Source organism: Ambystoma mexicanum, chromosome 3p (assembly GCF_040938575.1).
Source record: "Ambystoma mexicanum isolate Mex_15411 chromosome 3p, UKY_AmexF1_1, whole genome shotgun sequence".
NCBI lineage: Eukaryota > Metazoa > Chordata > Amphibia > Caudata > Ambystomatidae > Ambystoma > Ambystoma mexicanum.
In genome coordinates, this window is record NC_090925.1 from 516,303,043 (window position 1) to 516,321,982 (window position 18,940).

General features: G+C 47.5%; 1 protein-coding gene across 1 annotated transcript in view; it reads left to right on the forward strand.

Moving 5' to 3' along the window:
* The window catches only part of DDX27 (DEAD-box helicase 27), a 1,027,557-nt gene that overhangs the window by 383,032 nt on the left and 625,585 nt on the right, over positions 1–18,940 (forward strand). Inside the window, exon 7 of the mRNA XM_069651193.1 lies at positions 6,735–6,840. Within this exon, the coding sequence (XP_069507294.1) occupies positions 6,735–6,840 (106 nt within the window). The remainder of the gene's footprint in view (positions 1–6,734; positions 6,841–18,940) is intronic.

Genomic DNA, 18,940 nt, shown 5'->3' on the forward strand with positions numbered 1-18,940 from the left:
GATGGGATCTGAATGTGCTTTTGACCAGGCTCATGGGAGCTCCCTTTGAGCCTATGCATAAAGCAAGTCTGAAAGACCTGACTTATAAGACAGCCTTCCTAGTGGCTATCACTTCTATCAGAAGGGTTGGCGAACTACAGGCTTTCTGTTCTAGACCCCTTTGTTACAGTCCACAAAGATAAGGTAGTTCTGCGCACACATCCCAGGTTTGCGCCTAAATTAATCTCAAAGTTCCATGTGAACCAATTGATCGAAATACCCACTTACTTCCAGAACCCTACTAACATGGCCGAAAGAAGCCTTCATGCACTAGATGTGCGCAGGGCAGTCATGTTTTACCTGGAAAGAACTAAACAGCTAAGGAAGACTAAACAATTTTTTGTTTCAGTGGCAGCTGGTGGAGAAGGGGATCCTGTCTCTAAATCGGCTATCTCAAGGTGGATTGTCGAATGCATCTCACTGTTACACTCTTGCTAAGAGAACTGCCCTTCAAGCCTAGAGCACATTCTACTCGAGGCACTGGGGCATCAATAGCATTCATTGCAAATGTTCCTCTTGAGTCCATTTGCAAAGCGGCAACCTGGCGTTCTGTACACACCTTTACAAAACACTATTGCCTAGACACTCCTTCTAGGTCTGATTCTCAGGTGAGACAAGCGGTACTAAGACATTTTTTCTCTAGTGTTCCTTCTCACAACCAACCTCCAACTCCGGGTACTGCTCGGTAGTCTATGCACAGCATGCGATTCTCAGTAGATTAACAAGCATCTGAAGACCTGCATTACTTACCGTAATAGCATTTTTGATGATTGTATCTGGTTAGATTCACATGCGCCCTCCATACCTCCCCGCTCGGGTTGGAAGGAACATAGACTTCTTACTACTTTCTCTCTTTATGTAGACATCACTATAGCCCTGGGCTCCCTCATGGCAGAAAAAATACAATAGGAAGGACCTCAGCGCGTGAAGGATTTTGGGTACACCACACGTCACAATAGGGATAGTGTTACAGACACGCCTATGCTGACGTCCCCTTTCGGTCCCCAAAAGACCAGATGCAATACTCCGCGGTTACCACTGGATGTCGGACCATATGCACAGCATGTGAATCTAAGCAGATATAATCATCAGAAATGCTATTACGGTAAGTAATGCATGTCTTATATGAGATGTTACAGTACTTACTTCCCCCAAGATATATATTGGTCCACTTGTATTTAAATCATTTATTTTTACAATACACAGGGCGTCAACAGGAGTTTTGTGGTAGCCCTTAAATGCGGCAGTAACAGTTTTACCCTATCACGAGTTGGGTGCTAAATGGGCTGTTTTACCTCTAGCTTTTTCCTGGAGGTGAAAATCCCATTTAGCGCCCTGTTTCGGTGCAATTACCGCAGTCTGTATTAGTGTGCAGTATTTGTGCCAAAAATGCCCCATTGGCTCAAATGGACCGAATGGGGATTTACCATTAATGCCCAGCCTGTGTGTTAGGTACAGATTTGGGGTAGTTCTCTTAGGGGGCACTACAACAATCTCAGCCTCCTGGCAATAGGACCCAACCTTAGGTAGAAGTCAGAACTACCCAGGTTGGTAGTGTGGTAGAGCAGCCAGGCTTCTCTCAAGAGGGGTCAATGTGAGCTGTAGAATGGTTACACAAAGATTCAGTGACAAGTATTCAAACAAACACTTAAACTCAAGTTTTCTTGTTAAAACAATTATTTATTTACCAGTCATTTGTATAAGCCTTATTTAGAAGGGAGCAATATAATAGCAACACACAAATACCTTCAAACTACACACTCTTAGTTTTTATATCAGCAAGCACCCATTGTGGATGCCACACACACACACACACACTTCCTACACCCTCAGGTGATATCCATTGTTAGGACACTGTGGACATTGATATGTTACTGTTAGCATTTAGAATAGCACTGAGATGTGTTCGAAGAAAAGGTTATTACGAAAAAACAAGAGATCACAAATATTCTTAAGCAGGCAAATGCTTTTCAACCCTCCCCAGTGTCAGGGGAGAGAAGTCTTTGAGAGAACCAGGCTAGGCCAAAGTCAATAGGCAAAAGTCTATGTAGAATCACTTCTTGCAGGTAAGTAAGAAAAGTCTTTGCACAATGTTTTAGAAGTTTTTAGTGAAGAAGAAGCTGTGTAGGGCCACAAGCTCTGAGGCTTGTGAACAGTAGAAGCAAATCTACAACAAGAGTTTACAGTACATTTACTTAGAAGAAAATGCAGCAGATGACTTCTGTTCCTGTGCAGATCCTGGTGTTCCTGGGCCTCAGTAGTGGGGGCAAGAGGGAGGCCTTCTGGGGACTCCTGCACCGCAATGGGATGGTTACCGACCGCAACTGGCAATCTTCAAACTAGTGGCAATTCGGTGTTTCAGCTCATCGCGTCTACCACAAACAGCACCACTGCGGTTCCTGGATGTCGAGACAGACTTTCCTTGCATTTGGGGTACAGCACTCTGTTGAGGTGGCTCGGGCTCAGTCAGTCCTGCTTTCTGTGAGTCCGGAGGATCTTCCTGGAGCTCTTGGCCAGCTTAAAAGCAATGCACACATATTGGTGTTCCTCTCCCTGGTAGTTCAATTTCCATCAGCAACTCTGTGAAAATTCAACCAGCGCCGAGAAGTATGTCCAGGTGGCTTACTTTGGAGTTGATTGGTCCCACCAACTCAAAGGGAGAAGTCGTCCTTACAGGGTCTTCTCTGTCGATAAGAATTTGGAGTTTCAGCACAACAGCAGGGATTCACCGGGCAAACAAACGGTCCAGGAGTTGCAGCAGGCGTCCTCGTTCTTCTTCGGATTCCTTCGTCCAGTGGTCGATTCTGCCTTCCAAGCCAAAAAGCCTTGCCTTTTTATGCAGGTTTCTCCCATTCATTCCAGCCTGGCTGTCAATCACCCAGAAGGGTGGCTGTGCTTGCCGGACAACCAGCTTGCCAATCACCAAGGAGTGCATTCCTGTCTCCTAGGAGACTAAGCACAGGGAGTTTCGGGCACCTCCCTCACTTCCTGCCCCCACCAGACACCCTGGAGCCAGAGGCAAAGACAAAACGAACAAAGGGACCAAACCTGGTTTGGCACGTAGAGTAAATCTCAAGAAGGACCTTTCCACAAAGAAATGGTGAACAAAGACGACCAGGGCCATTTTGACGAATGGCACCCAAGGTTCTTCACTGTAGCTGCGAACGCAGCCCGCGGTAAAGAAACACCACGGTAGTAAAAAGTAAACCACTGCCACCAGCCATTCATCGAGGAAAGGGTAACATAAAATATTACATGAGAAGCTAGACAAAGGGGATACTATGTAACCCCTCCAGCACCCTATTGTAAGATAGTGTGTGTGCTGGGTCTAGAAATATAAAAGTGCAAGTAAAGTCAATTTCACTTTATTGCTCTTGGAAACAGTAGTTATCGAAGAGAAAGGTAGATAAAACTTTGCGGAAATCTGGAAGACTTTCCTGTAGCACTACACTGAAGGTGCTGTGTGCTACAATGTAAAAAGATGCCTATGGTGTTTGTCAGACTCCCAAAAATTAAAAGAAACAGAGTAAAAATCGCATTAAAATACATGAGAGAGTGGGAAAAAGGGTCGCACTCTCTCCAGATAAAAATGAAAAAGCCCTAGAGTCCAGCGAAAGATCTGCGGGTCTCTAAGGTAGAGAGGAATTGGCACATTTCTGAGAATTCTCCCTAACACTGTAATCCGGCACTAATAGCGCTGGACCGGTTAGTGCTAACGCCATTACAGTTGGGCGGTATTACAGCCAGGATACTGCCCAACTCATGATGAGGCCCATAGTGTTTGTGTTTCTTTGGACCACATTGCTACTATTTCTTTGTACCCATCTACAGCCCTCTATCCCTCCTAAGATAAGTCTGGCTGCTCTGTCTACACTACCAAATGTTCTCAGGTGGTGCCCAGGTGCTGCAGGTTTAAGGTTTCTTCTGGTCAGTTCCAGGAGCAGAGTGAAACCCTTTGCGATATAGAAATGCAGAAGGCACCGATGCAGACCTCTTCCGAACACTTCACCAGATCGGGGAAGGAGAGTTCCAGCGACTTCTACTGCACATGGGCGACAGCAGGCGTCTTTCCAGTCCCGGTTGGAGAAGGCCTTACATAGCAGGATCACTTTATGCTGGGAAGCTGAAACTTGGCAGGAAGTCAATTTATCCTACAAGCTGACGACCAATGAAGTTCTGGTGTCTAACGCGGAACGTCCACGATTCTATTGACTTGGCCCACTGGAGAGCTGGTCAGTGAACCGGGTGGTCTAAGGACACTACAAAGGCTGGATCGTCAAGAATGCATAGAGACTGGTTGGTCCCACCAGTCCTAGCATTGAATCATTGCAGAGGGCCTTTACAGATCAGGTAGTCCAGCAGGGCTTCACAAGGCCAATGGCTGGGAGGGATGTTGGCCCTATTTTGGGGTCATCCACGGATCTTCAGTTGGCTACTCTTCCACACAGGATACTTGGCTCCAAAGTTGAACTGAAGAAATGGCTGCAGGATTCTTCTTATCCTAAATCCTGGCGGAAAGCTAGTCTGAGCCCACCAATGATGAGGATCTGCACTATTCAAACAGCCAGCAGTGGTCCAATCGAGGACCACTGGGTTTCACTCATGCCACACACCCATACTCTCTGGCACAACAGAAGTGCATTTAGACCAGGCTGTACCACCCACTTCCTGGGACACAAACTCCGAAAGGCATCACTAGCCCTCAAAAGCAGTATTTTTCTCAGACCAGTGCATGACCATATATGGGAGTTCCTGATCTGAGAAGGCAGGAAGAAGGTCAAACAATATTATCATATTATATTGTAATTGTTCTTTTATAACACGCCTAATACCATCAAGTGGTTTCTAAGCTTGGGATCGGGATTGAAACCTGTATTGCATTGCGTTTTCTTGCTTCCAAGAGAAACGCGTTGCCTCTGAGCTATCCTTTCTCCTCCATATGGTGAAAGGACAAGCAAAAGAATCTCGTGGCACAGCCATTTTAGGACACAAGCCACGTTTAGTAGCCAGACTTGGTAAATTAATTATGTGCACATTAAAAAATAATGCAAAAATAGAAACAAGGTATCTGCTGCCACCAGCTCGTCTTTAGGCACATATAAAGGTAACCAAAGATCCCAAGTGTAAAAGACTAGGGTGATAAAAACGTATCCCCAATGCACTGCATTGTAAGATGTGTGCATTGTTAAAAAGTTAACAAAAAGACAAAAGGGGAACTTAGTTTGCCAGGACTGAACAGTTTCCCCGTAACAAAATGAGTAAAAGGCCAGGTGAGTGAGGCTGAAGGCTTATTTTCCCTGTAAAAAGTTAGGCTAGGTTCAAAAGCAAAAGATGTGGGGGTCCATAGAAAATGGAGGGAAAGTTGTGTACAGAGAAAGCTTTCCTAACAATTAGCAAGGTAAGTGGAGCAAAAAGGCATTCCATAATTACAAAAGTCGGGAAAGGTTCAGAACAATAGCAAAAAGAAGGGAGTCCCTCATGTCTTATGGTGTGAAGCAGCAAAAAGAAATGATTTCCCAACGCCAACCTACTGCCTTAAACTAATGTAGGGTGATCTAATCCCCCTAGGGCATAAATGAGGTCCCTGAGAGGCATTCTTGGAACTTGGCTGCCTTAGGGTAGACCCAATACCATACATACACCTTATGCAATGGGAGGGTGACTTCACATGATATTCTACTGGCCACAAGAAACACACACAAAAAGCTGATGGTGCCATACAAGTGGACATAGAATCCCTCAAAATTAGAATTCTGTCTGAATAGACCCTCATCCAACTAAAAGCAGTTACCAGAAGCACACAGGTTAGCATGGTAGCTTCTGCAAAGAACCTATATAGGAAGCTACATTTGCCATTCCCTTTGGTCCAAACAAAAAGAGAAGGCCACAAAACAAAGTGATAGAATATTAAAAATGCATTGGTAGTCATATGGTCACCAGATTTGGGGGCGGTGGGGGGAGGGATCTTCTGGCTACCAGTGGTCTAAAAAGGTTAAACAGAGGTGTTGCCAAAAATATAACCTATAGTTGACACCAAACTACTTCTCACCAAACTTTGTGGATAGGAACGCTCACCCACTGTCAAAATGGTATGAGTGTGCTGAAGGCACATTCCTGCCCAGTTAGCCAGAATTGCTACTATGAGAAACACCGTTGGTTAGTTGTAGCTGCAGGACAGTTGAATAGAAGTCCCTCTGACAGCAAAAAAGGTCTAGAAGCCAAAAGACAGCAAAATGTTTAGGGGCTTCTCGCTTGGGTTAGCGAAAAGAAACACTAAAAAGGTCTGACCTAACTGGCTGCAACTGTGATCAGTTTTCTGAAGAATTACAAATAGCTTAACACAATGAGCAAGCAGAACTACCTGCTTGAATAACAAACAAACAAAACTATGAAGCACCTTTGCACCCTGCCCGTGCAGTTGGAGGGACTCACAGGTACACATAGACTTGAATTACATCTCCATGAATGCCCTAGTTTTGGACTTGTGCAAAAGAGGCTGGAGAAGCTAGGGGGATGGGATGGGGTGGGGTGTGGGGGGGGGGCACGAGGAAGGATCAATGACGGGCAACTCATTGAGTCACAGTTTAGGAACTTCATCCTATCAAAGAGTCCTATGTATTGATAAATGTATATTTTCTGGACACTATCTTTCGCTGGAGTTATGTTCACTGACATTTTATTTGTCTTAATTGCAGGCAATTACAGGTATGAACTTTAAACAACCAACTCCAATCCAGAAGGCCTGTATTCCTGTGGGACTCTTGGGAAAGGATATTTGTGCTTGTGCTGCTACTGGGACAGGTGAGAGCTGTTTGGCCTCTGTGCGTCATACAAGCGATTTTGTAAATGTCGACATGGACACATGATGTTAGCAGAGCGTTCACATTGCCTCCTTCTACTTGTATTGGCAACCAGAAAACGGGGGAACAGAGACATACCTTTCACACATGGGAGGCTGAACCAGATAATCCTCACTCACGACTGAGGGCCAAGGCCCCACCAAGCAGAGAATACTACCACCCACATAGTGACACAACTGTAAAGTACAGTAGAATATATTGTTGCATTGGAGCGTAACACTCACTTTAAAAGTTCAGCGCAAGCCCCTGACTATTTGTCTTACAAAGTCACTGGTGAGTAAGCAGTTATTTAGAAAATGTTTAGTCAAAACTAGTTTTCCTATATGCTAACATCAGACAAAGCCAATAGGTTTATTGTGATAGGAATAGATATGTACATACTTACCGGTTTCTGGGAGAAAAGGAGTGCAGCCAACAATCTGGGTATTCGGGGGGTGGTCCCACCTGGGATTCTTGCCTCTGTTCCACCACGGAAAGACATGACCATGGATTGCTGAAGCTAGGCAGTTTGTGTCGTATGTAGATTTACATAGTCTGGGGGGGAGAGGGGGCGCAGGTTCTGCTACGACACGACATATGGTATGCAAGCACATCCCCAATGAGAACGACCAGCGGCTCCGGAGAAGCCAGAATGCATGAGGTAGACCACTGTGAAGATTGGAGTGAAGAAGGCCTAGGGGTGGTTAGGGAGAATTTTCATTTCTGCGCCAATTCCCTTTAACCTTTGAGACCCCCAGCTCTTCTGGGCTTTTTCATTTTTTTACTCCTGAGTGAGTGGGACCTTTTTCTCACTCACTCATGTGTTTTCCTGACTATGATTTCTGTTCCTTACTGTTTTATGGAGTCTGGTAAATTCCATAGGCATTTGCTTTTGCATTGTGACACACTGCACCTCCTGTGCAGTGCCACTGAGAAGTCCCTTGGACTCTCTCAATGTTTAATTACATTTTCTTGTGTAAACTACTGTTCCCAAGAATGGTAAGATGACCCTGTCTTTCTTACCTTTATTGTATGGGTCCAGCACACACCACCCTATGTGGAGTGCTTAGGGGTTACATAGTAACTCCTTTAACCCATTCTTTGTGTACCATTTTGTTACACTAACTCACTTAAATGGCTGCTGGCAGTTGTTTCTGGTTTACTACCTAGTGACATGTATCTGCAGGCTGATCGCAGCTGCAGTGCTGCACACAAGGGTGACCATTTTCTCAAAATGGCCCCTGTCTTGTTTCACCATTTCTTGTTAATTTCTTCAGGGATTTTACTCTGTTTGCATCAGGTTTGAGTCCTTTGTTTATTTTGCCTTTGGTGTGCTTCAGCCCTGAAGCCCGCCCAGGCTCTAGTGTATCTGGAAAGGCAGGAAGTGAGGGAGGGTCCTGAAACTTCTGTCCTTTTGTCTCTAGGTGTGTCCGAGTGAAGCCAGTTCCAAATGGCTGGGTGTGTGATTGACAGCCTAGGGCTGTGAATGAATAGGAACTTGCATAAAAAGTGAGGTTTTGGGGACTAAGAGCAGAGTCGACCACTGGAGGACAACGTCTGAAGCAGAAGATGAGAAAAGATGCTAGCAGCACTCTCCTAGACCCTAAGTGCCTGGTGAAGCCCTGCAGCTGTGCTGAACCCGTTTTCAAATCGAAAAGGAAGACCCATAAAAGGACGGCTTCCTCCCTTAGGCTGGTGGGATCAACTAGCCTCGAGACACTATTTTGGGGCAACCCCGACTTGCTGCAACTTTCCAAGGCTGCAGAAGTCCAATACTCGGGGTACCTCGTCCACCTGTGAGTGCATTGTCTTCCAAATTCCGAATCCGGATCTTCGTGGCCATCCAGAGGACCCTACAGAAGCAAGAAATCTGTGTGCAAAGTCCCCTCACCAGAGTCCAGGACCGAGTGATCAAGGAAATCCTAACCAGAGCTTTTCGTTTTTCTTTGGCGCTGGGAAAAAGGCACCAAAACTACAAAGAGCCGCTGAATCGACGGAAAACCATTGCTGCCGAGTCCCTCTCTCGGGTGCTGCTGCATCCCGCCAGACGTCCACCCTTTCTTCACCACGACCAAAGACCCAGTCTACTGTATTGCATTGTGAAGGCAACTAGCTGGAACAACTTTTTCATTTCAATGGTACTGTGCTGCTTGGGGTGCTTTATCCTTTCCCCATTTGTGGTGCTTCGTATCTTTGGGAGTGTGGTTTAACCCTACACTAAGTTGACCTCATCTTACCTGAAATGGCCTTATAACTTGTGCTTTCCAAAGGTGACTTCTCTTGAATTGCTGTAAATTCTCTTTTGAACACTGACTATTTCAGAACATTTTTCTAAGAAGAAGAGCATCAGAACTTTGACTTTGGCCATTGACTTTGGCTGCCCTGGCTCCCTAAAGCCCTGCTTCTGAACCGATTGACTTTGGCAGTGCTTGTTCCCTCACAGGTTTTAAATGTTGAACACTTTAATGCTGGGATGATGGCCTGCCTGCGTCCCTTTGGGAGAATCTAACTGTTATTATAACTTATTAGTCTGTTCTGATCTAACCCTAACCTTTCCCTCCTTAAATAACTCAATATTACAAAGATACTATATAAATGCTATACGGACCTCAAATGACGTCCCCTGGAACATGTGTAACATATGAAACGAATTACTCGCCTGCTTTATTTTTCACATTTTGAATTGAATCCTATCTTGGGATTAATGTTACATCTAATTACTGCTTTTTAAAGAGTGCTTTAGATATTGTGTATAAATAATGTATTATATAACTTAAAGTGTGTAAGTGTTTAATTGGATACTTGTGTTTACTGATTTCATTGTACAGCTCTAGAGCTCACATTACTCCTCTTAAAATGAGCCTGGCTGCTCAGACTACCAACTTGTGTAGTACAGGACTATATTAAAATGTGTGTTACCCAATACCAAGAGATAAGTCTTGTGTAGTCCCACACCAGTTGGACTGCACTAATTCTTGACTAACAGGTGTCGTAAGTGAAGAAACATGTTTTGGGGTCTGGCTGGCAGCGGTTCCAGACTCTTTCAGAACTCTGTGTAATCGTAGTTGTCTGTATCTGGAATTGATGATTTCGCTGAAAGAAGGGCTCCGATTGTACCATGATGCTGGTGAAGGGCAGACATAAGTGACCCATCAAAGGTCTGCTAGCAATGAGGAAATGAGAACACCAATGAGCTAATTTAGCCTTGGGGATAAGGAGTAGCAACAGTCTCAACAATGATTTTCCACAGCAAAGGGAGCATCAGGTACAGTAGCTCTATGCCCAGATTCAGGATGGGGTGCAGACTTTCCATGATGGATAGATCTGAGGGTTCAATGAGAGACCAGATCGTGCCAAGCAAAGAAGATGAAGAACCAGTTGTTCCCACTGGCTCGAGGGAGCGAGTTACTTGTGGTAGGCTTTCCCATGGACGAGAAAGGTAGAGCCTTCCCTCACAGGAGTTGGCTTGGCCAGGTATGTTTGCAGCCACAGTCCTGGGGTCTGTCAAGATCCTCTTGCTGCTTCAGTACTAAAATGCCTCCAAAACCTCCCCAGATAAATACAATGATTGACTAGGGGGTGACTAGTCCACCTATCAGGGTAACTCCACCGTTCAAACAATGAGAGCTTTTTCAAACATGGAAACCACGCTCGGATGCACTTGTGATGTCATTTGTTAAGATGGATTTCTAGAATCTGATCTGGTGGACATATCTAAAGAGGCCACCCTAGTTCGCAGAGTTTAGCCGAAACCCAATCAAGGTATGAGGAGGAACAGTCAAGGCTTAGTCTAAGAGTGTGAGTGGGTTCAGGGGCCCTCAATGAGTCCACACAGTATGGCACAAAATAATTCAATTTAGACAGTTATACAAATAGTTATTTATTTTAGGCCTTATGAACGCACTAGAAAATGAATCTAAAAGGTAGTTTTATCACACAACTCTATAGTACAAATATATAATCACAATAGGTTCACTTAAATGACATCAGATAATGTAATCAAACAAAGCAGGTAAGTATCTAAAATGCAGTAATTGATCGTTCTCCAGCATGGGGTCTGGCATGGATTCACATTCTCATGAATGTTCCGCGTCGTCAGGCTGGGAATCCTCAGTGAAAGAAAACAGTTTCACTTTCACTTAAACAGTATTTCTCCTCTAAACCAATCACTGTCCTCTGGGTCATACTGCCCCCATCCAATGCGTCCTCTCCCTAAGCCTCTCCTCTGGCAGCCATCTTCATATTTTTACTGCATGTTTCACTGTTGGGAGGCCTTGAGTTTGCTCTCGGGGCTATTTGTATTTTTTTTTCCGATTTTCGACTGAAAAAGTTCTATTTTTTTTTTGTAAAAGAAGGTAGTGCTCTCTGTTCTTCATCTGCTGACAATGGGGACCCCTTGTCTGTGAAGTTCTGCGCCCCTCAAGGGTGAAGATCCATCGGAGATTCCACAAGGCCTCTTGACCTACTTCGCGCCCTCCGACCATGACGGAGGAGAAGGAGGGAAGGTCCCTCTTTAGGCCCTGCACCAAATCCAGGCTATGGAATGGGTTTGTGGAGGACAAGCACCTTCAATGCCTCTACTGCTGGCACCCAGACCACAAGGAAGTAGAGTGTGAGATATGCCTTGGTTTCTCCAAGAAAACGATGGAGAGGCGTAGTAGGCTGGCGGCATGGCTCAACGCCAAGGCCTCTGACCCATGCTCCGGGCAGGGTCATGCCTCACCCAGGACCGGCCGGTCCGAGCAGCGGACTTCTAAGTCCTTTGAGTGCCTCATCCGTGGGGGCCCAAGGTAAGGCAAAGAGCTGCAAGTCCGAGTCCACCGGGTTTACCATGGAAGCGGGTCCCAAAGTCGATAGGGTACGATCAGTAGCACCTTCTGCCTCCATTGCCAGCCTACCATCAAGCTCCTCTTCAAAGAGGAAGTCTACCCCGGCTAAACTACATGAGAAATCTGGGAAGCTGCGGACGGAGAAGAAAGCTGAGCAGCCAAAGCAGGCTCAACCGGCACAGGCCAAGACCTGGTTGGCGACCCAGTCAATGACGACTACTACCACAACAGCTTTGGGTGCTGATCCTACGAGAGTAGCACCCACGGCTCAAAGTGTCCCTGCCCCAAGGCCACGACATTGACTCAGTGCCTTTGGCAAAGTTTGCAGGCACGCCAGAAGGGGTGAAACAGGCCCAGGCCCTGGTTCACGACCATTAGGGGGGGATGAAAGGTGGGGTGGCCAAGAGGCCCAGAGACAGCCTTCCCAGGCCGTTGCCCAGACCATGGCGGTCTCGTCCACGGACGACAAAGATCAGGAGTCCTTGCATACGGTCCACGAGGACGTCTAAGGGAACGGCGGTGGCCCCAGGCCTAGTTTTCTTGTTCTGCCTGCTCAGCAGAGGGACATTTCCTTGATTATTAGGTTGACTATACACACCTTGGTGTCAGAGATCCAGATGAGAATGCCTCAGGCTCCAGTACCTGTGGTCCCCCAGGCCCTGATAAGCATACAGCAAAGAAGAGGAAGCGTCATCCGACACCCCTATTTCAGCCTCCTCCACCAGATTGGGTCCCTTCTCCCACAGCAGACGCAGACACTGGTACGAGGATGGATACGGCCACGATGGATGATAACGAAGACCTCGCCGCAGTGGACGGTGAATCGCCACATTTGAATGCTCCACATGGGGTGTCCCCACCGGACGAGATGGGGTCGTTCCACTCCATGATCGCCAGGGCATCCAAGCTATTCCAGCTGGTGCCCGAGGAAACCAAGAAGAGGGCGTCTTATATCAACGGTGCGATGCCAAGAGGAAGACTATCTTGGCAGTGCCTTTTCTGGACAATTTTTGGGAGGAGGGCCTGGCCCTCATGAATACCCTTGCATGGCTCCAGTTAAACGGGATAGGCTGGATTTGAAATATAGGGTGCCGGACTCTGCGCCAAAGAGACTGAGGTCGCAACCTTTGCCGGACTCTGGGGTGTAGGTGGCTGCGAGGAAACGGTCGGCTAACCCTTCCTTGTCATTTTGGTCCCTCCGAACAACTAGGGGAAAAGGGTGAACGCCATGGGAAAGAAGGTGGTTTACACCGCAGCATCCACTATCAAGACGGCCAATGCACTGGCAATCCTGGCTAGGTACGACAGAGAATTGTAGTATAAGCTGGAACCGATCCTGGAGTTTCTCCTCCATGAAGATGGAGGCCATCGCTCTCTTCTAGGAAGGGGGAAGTGGTGTTGGATCACACCATCACAGTGGCTTTGGACGTCGTCGACGCAGGGTGCCGGCAAAAGGGGAACAGTGTCTGCCTTCGTCAACAAGGTTGGATGAAAGCCACGAATTTCCATCAGGCAGTCCAAGCGATGGTGCTGGACATGTCCTTCGACAGAGAATCTGTTTGGGAAGGCTGTTGATGAGTCCCTCCAGGCCATCAAGATGGATACATAGACAGCTTGTTCCCTGGGTACTCTCCAGCAGCACCACTCCTCTTTTTCACTCCTCCAGGGGAAACTCTAGCAGGTCTTCAAAAGGGATCTCCACATCGTACCAACAGCCTTCCAGATCCTCAATGCAAGAAGCCTACAGAGGCCGTTCCCAGGCTTACGGTAGCGGAGGACCGCGTCGCCCGCAGGTCCTGAAGCAAGCCTAAACCGACCGGGATGTCGGGGCCCTCACTCATGCTCCCCGGTGGGAGGCCGGCTGACGAGGTTCGTCAGCATGTGGAGAAAGATCACCACCGACAGATGGGTGCTGGACGCTCTTGCCCAAGGACCCACCTTGGAGTGCCAACGCAGGTGTCTGCGGATCCCTCCGGTTCACAGTCAGGAGCAGCACATCCCTCGGCTTCTGGAAGAGGTAAAGACCATGCAGTGAAAAGGGGCGATGGAGCTGGTTCCAGGGCTCTGGAGTCTACTCCAGATACTTTCTAGTCAGAAAGAAGACTGGGCTGGAGGCCCATCCTAGACCTACAATGTATAAACAATTACCTAAAGTCCCAAAAGTTCAGGATGGTCACTTTTGCAGCACGTGCTTGGCCAACTGGAAAGAGGAGACTTCTTGACGTTGTTGGACCTTGAGGACTTTTGGGGAGAATTCTCAGTTCTGTGATAATTCCCTTCAACCTTAGAGACCCCCAGCTCTTTTGCTGGACTTTAGGACTTTTTCATTTTAACCCTGGAGTGAGTGAGCCCTTTTTCTCACTCTCTCATGTATTTTGATCTGATTTGGATTATGCGTTTCCTTTTGTTTTTGTAGTCTGTCAAACTCCATAGGCATCTGCATTTTGTATGGTGACACACAGCACCTTCAATGCAGTGTCAAAGAGAAATCTCTGAAGGTTTAAATACCCTTTCTTGGGTGAACTACTGTTCCCAAGAATAGTAAAGTGAAATTGACTTTACTTACCTTTTCTCTTGGTAGCTCCAGCACACCCCATCTCAAGTGGAGTGCTGGCGGGTTACTTAGTAGTCCCTTTTCCAACGTACTCATGTAACATGTTAACCTCATTACTTTAAATGGCTTGTGGCAGTTGTTTAATTTTCCTACCATTGTGCTTTTCTACCGCAGGCTGAATCCTCAGCTGCAGTATAGCACCCATGGGTGACCATTTGGTCAAAATGGACCCGGTCTTCTTTTTTCGCCCTTTTCTGGTTGCAAGGGTTTTCTTGGGTTTTACCCTGTACGCCAAACCAGGTTTGAGCACTTTGTTTTGCATTTGGCGGTCTTCAGTACTGAAACTCTCCTCTGGCTCCAGTGTGTCTGGAAGGGCAGGAAGTGAGGGAGGTGCCCAAACCTCCCGTGTTCTTTGTTTCCAGGGAAACCTGAATGCACCCAGTCCTGATTGGCTGGCTAGCTGTCCTTACAGGGCAGCCACCCTCCTGTGTGAGTGACAGCTAGGCTGTGCATGAATGGGAGAAACCTGCTTAAAAGGCGTGGGTTTTGGGACTCAAGACAGAGTCTACTACTGGGAAAAACAACCCGACGAAGAAACCGTGAACAAAGCTTGCTGCATCCTCCTGGAACGTTGAACTGCCCGGTGAAGCCCTGCTGATGTGCTGAAACTCCTTTTTTCTGTTCAACAAGAGAAGCTCCGGAAAGGACAACTTCTTCCCTTGGGTTAGTGGAACCAACTAACCCCGAGAGGAACTTTGCTGGTAGACCTTCCCCAACTGGCTGTACTTCTTTGCTGCTGCAGGAACCGAGTGCAAAGGGTTGAGAAATCCATAGTCTAATACGTTTGTAAGCCAGCCAGAAGCTCCAGGAAGTTCCTCAGGACCCCCCAGAAGCGGGACGAGCCAAGCTTGAGTCGACTAACCAAAGTGCAGGACTCAAGGAGTGAAGGAAGCCCAACTGGTGTCCAAGATCCACGGTGGCGCTGTTTACCGTGCACTGAAACCGCAAAGTGCTGCTGGTCTGAAAAGGGCCTGTAGGTGTCGCAGACCATCGAATTGCTGCCACAGGAGGCCCTAGACGTTCTCCCACATGTCGCCACAACCTAGGCCCAGGAACACAGGATCCTGCATCGCTGCAACAAGACAGGAGCCAGCTGGACCCTCTTCTAACCAAAGGTACTGTTCTGACTTGGGGCACTTACCTCAGTGTCTGTAGCTTGCTCTTCTCAGTTGAGACTTGCAGTAGCTGCTTTTTCTAGAGTTGATCTCCGCTCTAATTTTCACAAGTTTAACAGCTTGTTACCCTACACTGGTTTTTCTTCAACAAACTCTCTAACTTTGTGCTAGACTTTTACTATCCAAGAAGTGCCTCCGCTCCATAGACTGTGCGCCAATTAACTTTGGCTGTCCTGGCTCTCTGCAGACTATTCTATTCCATTAACTTTGATTCTTACCGTCCCTCATAGGTGATCCATTGGTTTCTAACTAATATTGCTAGGAAAGGTTTTTATCTAGACTTCATTGGACGATTTTAAGTGCTCACATACTTTGAGAACCGTTTAAGCTTTTTGCTTCCTTTAACCTTTCCTTTCTACTAACCTCAGAATTTGCAAAGCGTACAAGTGATATATAAATGCCATTATTGTCCTAGTTAGTGAAGTCACCTCAGGGTTTAGGAAGTGTGTATGAAGCATCTCTAAAGAATATCTACTTGCTTTGTGTCAATTCTGAGAAAGTATTTTGAAGTGCATTTGATTTCTACATATATTGCCCTTTTTAAAGAATGCTTATTTAAAACGGACCGTTAATTATTTTACTAGAAAACCTTGAGTGTGTTATTTGGATACTTGCATTGGTGGATTTCATTGCTACAGCTCTACAGCTCACATTTACCCCTCTTGCGATATATCTGACTGCTCATTCACACTACCAACTTGTGTAATGCAGATCTATAGCAATAGTGGGTTACCTAATACTAAGAGGACAAGGCTGGTGTAGTTTCCCACAGGGTTACTATATCAATTCTTGCCTAACAAGGACGCCTATTTCCACGTCCCCATTCACAAGAAACATCAGAAGTTTCTATGTTTTTCAGTGCAGGGACAGCACTACTAGTTCAAGGCCCTACCTTTCGGCTTGAAGTCGGCCCCCAGAGTGTTCACGAAATGCCTGGCACCAGTGGCAGCCCCTCTGCATCTACAGGACATACATATATACTCGTCCCTGGATGACTGGCTGATTCGCACCCGCCTCCGGGAGCTGGCCATCGGACACACAGAGATGACTGTCTGGCTACTGATGGACCTGGGATTCTCTGTCAACTATCCGAAGCCCTGCTTAACGCCATCGCAGAACACGCTGTTCCTAGGCGCCAGACTCAATACGGTGTCTTGCCTGGCGTCGTCCTCTGGGGAGTGGTTAACAGCCATTCAAGGAAAGGTTCAATGGCTGTCGTCGAAGACGGCCACAGTGTGGACCATTAAGTCGTTACTGAGCATGCCGTCCTGCATCTACCTCGTCCGACTCTGCAGGTTGCAGATGCGACCCCCACAGGAATTCTTGGACGCCTGCTGGATTCAGGTATCCGGAAGCTTCATGGACAAGATCTCTCAACAAAGGGTTCCGTAGGGGGATTGGATGGTGGGGCGTAGGCACCAACATCGCCTAAGGCAAAGGGTTTCAAAATACCCCATACCAGATGAGACTCCTCCCTGGAGGGTTTGGGAGAGCACACCGGACATCTTCATATCAACATCCTTGAGCTACGGGCAGTGTTCTGGGCCCTCAAGTCGTTCCTCCCGTCTCTGAAAGGCAAGGTGGTGAGGATCTTCACGGAGAACACCACCACGTCAGGAAGCAGGGGGGCACTCGATCCCTTGTGCTCTCCAAGGTAGTGCAGGACTTGTGGCCGTCGGACAGGGGATGTTCCTCCTCCCGCTCCACCTAGCGGGAGTCAAGGAACAACATTGCTGACTCCCTCAGCAGGGAACTGTGCTCCTGCCATGAGTGAGAGCTTCGTCAGGATCAGGTGGACTGCCTATTCATCAAATGATCGTTCTGTTTGAGGCGGTGGCAAACGCCAAATGCCAGATGTTTGCAGCAGATTCCACCAGCCGAGGAGCCTCAGGGACTTCTTGTTCTTCCTGTGGCAAGGGCTGTTTCTGGTCGTGTTTCTTCCATTCCCTCTCCTGCTACTAGTCTTCAACAGACTCGGTGTCAATGCAAGATTTGGTTTCTGGACCCTGTCACCCTGTCAAGCTACCAGTGGTTCCGGATCTTATCACCAGAGATGGAGGCACAATCCTTCATCACGACCCAGGATCGATGAACCTGAGGGCTTGGATACTGCAGGCCTAGAGTTTGGAGGGTGTGATTTGCCAGCGGACTGCAGGGAGATCCTCGCCAGGGCATCGTCGACCTTGAACTGCTACGGTCACATTACTTCAGTACTTTCTATCCTTGGCCAAGGCCGGACAGCGCACGCCTCCATCAAGATACATCTAGTGGCTATCTCCCGCTACACCATGTCACCAGGAAGATCTTCACTGTGATCCCACCAACTCGTCAAGGAGTTTCTCAAAGGACTTTTCAGATCTTTCTTGCCGGTGAAGGCACCTGGCCCAGCGTGGGAACTCAACGTGGTTCTGACGAGGCTCATGGTGGGCCCCCTTCGAGCCTTTGCATCAGGCCCCACTCGGGTGTCTATTGTGGAAAACTACTTTCCTTGTGGCCATCACCTCTGCCAGAAGGGTAGGTGAGATCCAGGTCCCATCCTGCAAGCAACCATGCCTGACTTTCCATGAATCGAGGGTGGTGCTGCGTACACACCCATCTTTCATGATGAAGGTTCCGTCTGAATACCTCAACGAGCCTTTGGTGTGAAATGTTTTTTCCCGAAACCTTTGTTGCTGACTAAAAGAGCCTTGCGCACGCACAAAGAGTTTTCGGAAGACTTCACGCCTGTTTGTGAACTTTGGTCCTGTGAACCATGGGAAGGCCTTGTCCAAGGCTTCCATTTCAAGGTGGCTCTCTGACTGCATCAGGCCCTGTCATCGGTTGGCGAACTGACCAGTGCCCGGCCGTCCGAGAGCCCAATCCACCAGAGCGATCGCTGTGACGATAGCGTTCCTGTCTGGTGTGCCCCTGCTGGACATCTGCAGGGCTCCAATATGGAGGTCCATGCACACCTTCACAAAGTTCTACTGTATCGACGGGAAGTCCAGGGAGGAGTCCAGAGTCGGCCAGGCAGTGCTACGCAACCTGTTCTCTTGAGGGGAGCCTATTCCAGAGGTAAGATTTAATTGCTTCTGTTGATCCTTGCCACCTCCTCTGGTTGTGTAATGTTGTACTGCTATGGATTTGTTGTTCATGAGCATGTGAATCCCTGCCCCGCCCATGCTGGAGAAGGTTTAAGTTACTTACCTGTAACTATTGTTCTCCAGTATGGGTCTGGCATGGATTCACATGTAAACCCTCCCTCTGTCCCCTCTGTGGCTCTTCTTGGTCATCTGAAGATGGCTGCCAGCGGAGGGGCTTAGGGAGAGGACTGTCATTGGATGGGGGCAGTATGACGCAGAGAACAGTGATTGGTTTAGAGGAGAAATACAGTTTTTAAGTGAAACTTTTTTTTCTTTTACCGAGGATTCCCATCCTAACGACGGGGAATATTAATGAGCATGT